Source organism: Physeter macrocephalus, chromosome 12 (genome assembly GCF_002837175.3).
Source record: "Physeter macrocephalus isolate SW-GA chromosome 12, ASM283717v5, whole genome shotgun sequence".
NCBI lineage: Eukaryota > Metazoa > Chordata > Mammalia > Artiodactyla > Physeteridae > Physeter > Physeter macrocephalus.
The window spans coordinates 43,822,816-43,830,572 of NC_041225.1; the positions used below are offsets into that span (position 1 = coordinate 43,822,816).

Sequence of the window (7,757 nt, forward strand, 5' to 3'; positions counted from 1 at the left end):
TGAGCCATGGCCGCTGAGCCTGCGCGTCCGGAGCCTGTGCTCTGCAACGGGAGAGGCCACAACAGAGGGAGGCCCGCATACCACAAAAAAAAAAAAAAAAAAGAATAGAGACTAGGAAACAATGTATACCCACCACATATAAACCACATATTTGCAGTTTTGTTTAAATATAAGTAGTAAGATGATTAATGATAAAATTGATTTGTCTCTAATTCTTTCAATCTGTTTTTAATGATTATGCATATATAAGAATCTGTGAATGTTTATTAAATTTATATATTACATAATACTATGTGTATTTTTCTACAGTATACTTTTCAGCATGGATCTTTAGACATAAAGATAACTAGATTTATTCAGTTCTGTTAACTTTTGATAATATTGTATTACACGACTATACCGTATTTGAGAAATCTGTTTCCCTACAGATAGACATTTCCTATGGGTAAACAACCATTTTGTTACAAATTTTCATTCTTACAGCCAGCACTACAGTGAACATGAACATCCTTGTACACACCTCCTGTTTTATACATAAGAGTTTCTTTAGGATCTGTGTACATTTTTATGTTAACTGGGTAATTATCACATTGTTCTTTAAATGATAAGCACTGAGAGTTCCTTTTTTCTTGCATTCTCTGCACTTTAACTTTTTGCCAGTCTGATGGGTGTGGGGTTATAATTTTAAGTACATTATAAGAATCAAGACTTTATCAGATTTCTAATTATTTCTTTGAACTCTGGTGTAGTATGCCTGCTTAATTTACAACAAACTTATTTGAAAATTCAGATTTTCTATTTTAAGGAATTCTTATTTGGAACATCTAATAATTTCAAATGCAACTAGTATATGTACTGTCTGCTTCTTTTTGATATCTAGTATTTATTTGAACTATTCAATGTATATACATCATTGAGGGAATACATCTGTGATGGCAGTCATTCTCTTTATGTTTTTTAGCCAGAATTGTTTTCTGCACCTTTGTATTTTGTAATATTTGTTTTTTAGATACAATTTTAAATTGTTTTCTAAATCTGGTTTTATATTCTGGATAAAAACAGGAATCTCTGTAAATATATAAATATTAAATACTTGATCAGAGAAGGAAATATGGTGGTAGAAAGTACAGTAACTGGATTTCCTTTGTGTAACAGCACTGAAAAGAGGCGCAGGGAGCAAGAAAATAAATATTTAGAAGAGCTAGCTGAGTTATTGTCTGCCAACATCAGTGACATTGACAGCTTGAGTGTAAAACCAGACAAATGCAAGATATTGAAGAAGACAGTCGATCAGATACAGCTAATGAAGAGAATGGAACAAGGTAAAAAAATGAACAAAAAAAACCCCTGTGACTGTGTGCTTTGTTATTAAGACATTTACAATATGTGATTTTATTTTTTGTCATTAAGAAATTGCATTCAATTTTGTACTTTTATTAAAGGAACATTTTTGTTTAGATGCTATTTATTTTAGAATGTGAATCTGAGACCCTTCTTTTACAACAAAGTGGTTTATTAAGTTATCTTGAGAACTGGTTGCCTTGAAAGGTTATGAGACCCAGTATCATAGGGGATTAAGTCAGGAGATACAAGTTGTGGTATCAGACCTGAGGCTCTGGCATAGGGCTGAAAGACAGCAACTCAGAGGTAGGAAAGTCCCTCCATCTGAGTTATAAGTTTGTCTCTGCCTGGGTGGGGGAAACAGCCTTCTCTGAGAAAACCCTGATTTATTTTTATGGTTCATATTTATACTATTCATATTTACTGGGGACCCAACACCACACAACTCCTGGGTTGCCTACCAGAAACAAAGGCAAAGCACTTTGAAGGAACATAACCACACCTCGCCCTGTCAGATTCTCAAAGAAAAAGTGCTTCTGAGGGAGATTTTATGCTATAAACTTATATAACATAGGAGGAAATAATCTACAGTGAGTAAGAACACAGCAAACAGAAGGTATTCCTTCTGACCCCAAAGTACTTCAGGTTAATAGCAGCAATGTAAAAAGACTATGAACAAATATATGTTTTAAATGGTTGAGGTGATAGGCTTTTAAGATTTTAGGAGTGGATAGTCTAGTGACAACTGATTTAGCAGACAGGAAAAACTGGTATTGTAGGTCTGCAGAGGGGATAGCCCACAAGAGGCTGTATGGCACCTTCCCTGCTCAATCTGGAAACTCTGACAGCCTGGCTTATACTCCCTCAGCTGAAAATGGGAGGATTCCTCTGGGGCAATTGAGCAGTCCAAAGGGAAAGACACACAGACACTGACAGTTGGAATTGATCCTCCAAGTGAAAAAATCAGCTCCTTGCTCTGTCCCCACACTTCACACGACTGCCAGTCAGGATTTTGGTAACTCACTCTTTAATAAGAATAAAAATCCAGATATTTGAAGAAAGTCTTTTTATAAAAGATAATAAATCAAGCAAACGAACAGAATAAAGGGAACTCAGAGGAAGCAGAGACAATGCAGGGAGCAAAAGAAAATGTAAAGCCATCAAACAGTCCCTCAGAGACAAAAAGGAGGATATTTCATCTATGAAACAAGAATAAGATGCTATAAAATGAAACATTGGAACTTAAAATCAGGATAGCTGAAAAAAACTTTACCTAATTACCTTATTTTCTCATATTCTCTGCCCCAAGCATTCCAGGAACACTCTGCCTCAGGTATTTGCACTTGCTGTTCTCTCTGTCTGGAATTCTCTTCCCTGGATATACACAAGGCTCACTCCTGCATCCCTTTTATGTGTTGGGTCAAATATTTTTTCTCAATGAACTTGTCCCTCACTAACCTATCTAATACACACATACACACACACACACCCCTCTCTACATCTTCCTTGATTTATTTTCCCCACAGTATTTTTTACATCTAACATATTACACATTTTATTTGTTTATTGCGTGCCTACCCCCACTAGAGCTTCATGAGGGCAAGGATTTTTGTTTGTTCACCATTGTATCCTTAATACCTGTAGCAGTTCCTGGGTACATAGTAGATGTTCAGTGAATATTTGTTGAATAAAAAGATAAAGCGTTGAAAGATAATTTGAAGAAATCCCATAGAAAGTAAAATAAAAAGACAAGCAAAGGAAAACAGGAGAAAGATAGAAATGTATAGGATTAGTTCAGGAGGTATAACACATCATTAGTCCCAGAAAAAAAAAAAAAAAAAAAAAATCACCAGACCAAATAGAAGAGAAGAAATTATAAGAAATAATGCAAAGAAACAAAAACCAAAAAATTCTCAGAATTAGGGAATATGGGTTTCCAGATGGAAAGCACACATGTAGTGCACAGCACAATGAATAAAAAAGAAAGAAAAACACCTTACACGAATGCACAATTTCTAGACACCAGAAAGAAAAAACAAGAGAGAGGAAAAAACAGACACATACTAGATTACTTTCAGGAGGGTCCGGATTTCTAAAAAAGAACACTGAAAATGAGTATCCTGGACCTAGAATTCTGTGTTCATCCAAATGAAATATGAGTGCAAAATAAAGACATTTTCAGACATCTGAAGCCTCGAGAATGTTATCTCCTGTGTACTTTTTTTCAGAAATATCTATCAAGACCAAGGTAGTAAACCAAGAAAGAAAGGCATAGGATCTTAACCCAGGGAAACCATGGAATCTTAACAAAAGAAAGGTAGAAGGAGACCCAGGGTTACAGTTGAGCAGCAGACTGAAGAAGTAGCCAGTCCCAATTGGAGCAGGTGGATAGAGAACTGTAAGAGGAATATTTCCATGGGGAAAAAAATGGAACACATAGAGTATATGATGACTGACCAAACTGAGAGGAATTTTTTAGTCTGGAGGAGAGTTTAGAGATGAATCAAACTTCACAGAAAAACTAAAACATGAAATATGAGAATTGTAAATTATAGCACATACCTTGACTCATTTATGAACTATATTTATATGGCCATAGTAACATAGATACTAAATACTGACTGCTCTAAAAATTATTGTTAACTATACTGGGAGGATGGGCAGAGGGGATATGTATGTGTGTCTAGATGGTTGACGTAAGTAAGTTAAATTCTTACCTTTTATGATGGCACGTTAATAGATTATGTCTAACATGGGCACAGTCAAGGTGTAGCAAATAAGCATGTTATTGAGAAATACGGAATGTATTAGTTAGGATACAGGCAAGTCTACTGTAGCAAGAGACCCAGAGTACAGTGGCTTTAACAAGGTAGTCTAGGTGTGTGTCAGAGGTTCATATTTCTTCCATCTGTTTTGCTGTGCCATTCCTAGGATATTGCCCTTACCCATGTGGTCAAACATGGCTCACCTGTACATGTTCCTGATGACAGGAGAGGGAAAGAAGAAAACAGGAAGGCATGCTTCTGTCCCTTTAAGGACAAGACTCTGTCCTTGCATGTCTCATCTGTTCACATGCCTTAGGCCAGTCATATAGCCACTCCTGCCTTGGGTTTTGCCTAAAATTTTGTTTGTTGTGCTTTTCATGCATAGTTACTTAATGTACTTGGACTTGATGGTTTATGTTTTTTTGGAACTGTTTAAGAAACAAAACCTGTCTTAATGTTAGAAACACATGAAATGATGAAGGAAGTACATCTTAGAACTAAATGAGAAACTCCTATACCATAATAATTTAAAAATAAATAACCCAATTAATTAATGGGCAAAGGCTCTGGATAGTCATTTCTCTAAAGAAAATATACAAATGACCAATAAGCACATGAAAAACATACTCAATATTATTAGCCATCAGGAAAATACAAATCAAAACCACAATGAGAGACCACTTTACACTTGCTAGGGTGGCTACAATCAAAAAGACAGATAGTAACAAGTGTTGGTAAGGATGGGAGAAATTGGAACCCTCATACAGTGCTGGTGAGAGTGTAAAATTGTGCATCCACTTTGGAGAACAGCCTAGTAGTTTCTCAAAATATTAAAGATAAAGTTATCATGTAGCCCAGCAAGTCCACTTGCAGGTATATACCCAAGAGAAATGAAAACTTGTACACAAATGTTCATAACAGCATTATTCATAAATATCCAATAAGTGGAAGCAAACAGTATATCTATCAACTGATCAATGGGTAAATAAAATGAGGTATACCTATACACTGGAATATTATTTAGCAGTAAAAAAGAGTGAAGTACTGATAAATGCTTCAACATAGATGAATCTTGAAAACATTACACTAAGCAAAAGAAGCCAGTCACAAAGGACCACATATTATATGATTCCATTTATATCAAATGTCAAAAAATAGGCAAATCTATAGAGACAGAAAGTAGATTGGTGGTTGCCTTGGGCTTGGGAGTGTTGGGAAAATAAGAAATGACTGCTAAAGGGTATGGGGTTTCTTTTTGGGTTGATGAAAGTGTTCTAAAATTTATTGTGATGGTGGCTGCACAACTCTGTGAATACACTAAAAACCACTGAATTGTATGTTTTAAACCCATGAATGGCATGCTGTGTGAATCGTAGCTCAGTAAAGCTGTTATTATAAATACTATATGAGATAACGTTTTACACCCGTTAGGTTCGCAAAAATTAAAAGCTGTGATGATATCAAGTGTCAGCATACAGAAAAACAATAACCCTTGTATGTTACTGGTGGCACAACCTCTTTGGAGAGTAATTTGTCAAACTTAGTAATGTTGAAAATACACAGACCCTGTGATCCAGCAATTTCACTTCTAATATTTACCCTAAAGAAACTGTCACAAATGTGCAAAAGAGGAAATACTGAAAATAGTTTATTACAGCTTCGTAAGAAGTCAAAAGGTCTACCAGTAGAGGGCTAGGAAATCAACTGTGGGTTATTCATATACTATACAGCAGTTCAAATGAGTGTATGAAATTTATATGTATCAGTATAGTTAAATCTCAAACATAATATTGAGTGGAAAAAGTCTATATATTTTTATGTAAACACTAAAACACAAAACAATAATATATTTGTAAAAATTATGCATATGTAGTTGAAGTATAAAAACATGCTTAGAAATGTTTATCCTGACCTCAGAACACTGGTTACTTCTGAAAATGGACAGAGGAGGAATAGTGGTAGAGCTGTAGCTCTATTTGTAGCATTTTATTTATTTAAAAAGGAAAGACCTGAAGCAAATAATGTTAACATCTGTGAAAAATGAATGGTGGCTGTGTGACTGTATGCTATGCCACTTTCTGTATTTTTTGGAATATTTGAAATATTTCATATTTTAAAGTGAAAAAAATGAATCTCTATATTCAGTAATACTGTATTTGCTTTTTGGTGAGCTAATTAGTCTGACAGATTGGAAACTTTTATATAAGTATGCTGCTGCTTTAAGATGATGGATGGACTTTTCAACATCACCACACAAAAGAATTCTAAATCATTTAGCAGTTGCAGTTTTATCAATCATATCATCATGTCATGAAGGTGAAAAGTTAGCTATTTCACACAGGCTCACAGAATCGTACCTTCACTCTCTCTTCAATGGCAGTTGATCAAATCAGAAAAGGAGAAAGATGGAGGAAATAATTATTCTTTTACAATTTACTTATTTCTTAAAAATTTTTGGTGTAGGCTTTTTTTTAAAAGGCTGTATATTTTTACACCATTTTTCCATTTGTTGGAACACTGGACTTGGTAGGTCAGAATTCAGTTCCTCCTGCTGCCATTTATTAGTTATATGATTTGATTTTAAAGGACACATTATTTAACCTTTGTGAACCTCAATTTCATCATCCATAAAATGAGTATAATTAAGATTAAATGTGAAAGTGCCTATATAATGAATAAATATTATTTGAATCTGAAATTAGGTGAATTCATGTCTTAATAAACTTGCCATTATGGAAATGAGCTCTTTTTGGATGTGTGACTTTTTGCTGCTTTGTTACAGAGAAATCAGCAACTGATGATGAAGTACAGAAGTCAGACATCTCGTCGAGTAGTCAAGGAGTGATAGAAAAGGAATCCTTGGGACCTCTTCTTTTGGAGGTAGCTGTTCTCATTGACTCAGAAAGTGATCAGAATCTTTTTTCTAGACAATTTGGTTTTTTTCTTTATCTTCTTTTATGTTTTAACATAAAATTATGTTTAACATAATTTTAATAAATTATAAAACAAAGTAAAGTTTTAAGGAACTTTTAATAATTATTTTATTTTAGAAACTATATTGACCGTTGTTACTATTTCAAAATTAAATGTGAATAATGAACATGAGAAATTTTCATAAAGATGCTACCAGAAAACTACTAGAGCTAATCGATAAATTTGGTAAAGTAGCAGGATTCAAAATTAATGCAAAAAAATCTCTTGCATTCCTATACACTAATGATGAAAAATCTGAAAGTGAAATTAAGGAAACACTCCCATTTACCATGGCAACAAAACGAATAAAATACCTAGGAATAAACCTACCTAAGGAGACAAAAGACCTGTATGCAGAAAACTATAAGACACTGATGAAAGAAATTTTAGATAATACAAACAGATGGAGAGATATACCATGTTCTTGGATTGTAAGAATCAACACTGTGAAAATGACTATACTACCCAAAGCAATCTACAGATTCAGTGCAATCCCTATCAAACTACCAATGGCATTTTTCACAGAACTAGAACAATAAATTTTACAATTTGCATGGAAACACAAAAGACCCCGAATAGCCAAAGCAATCTGGAGAAAGAAAAACGGAGCTGGAGGAATCAGGCTCCCGGACTTCAGACTATACTACAAAGCTACAGTAATAAAGACAGTATGGTACT

General features: G+C 34.3%; 1 protein-coding gene across 1 annotated transcript in view; it reads left to right on the top strand.

Annotated features, from left to right (window-relative positions):
* The window catches only part of NCOA1 (nuclear receptor coactivator 1), a 269,372-nt gene that overhangs the window by 165,847 nt on the left and 95,768 nt on the right, over positions 1-7,757 (top strand). Inside the window, exons 5-6 of the mRNA XM_024118606.3 lie at positions 1,156-1,322; positions 6,889-6,986. Of these exons, the coding sequence (XP_023974374.1) occupies positions 1,156-1,322; positions 6,889-6,986 (265 nt within the window). The remainder of the gene's footprint in view (positions 1-1,155; positions 1,323-6,888; positions 6,987-7,757) is intronic.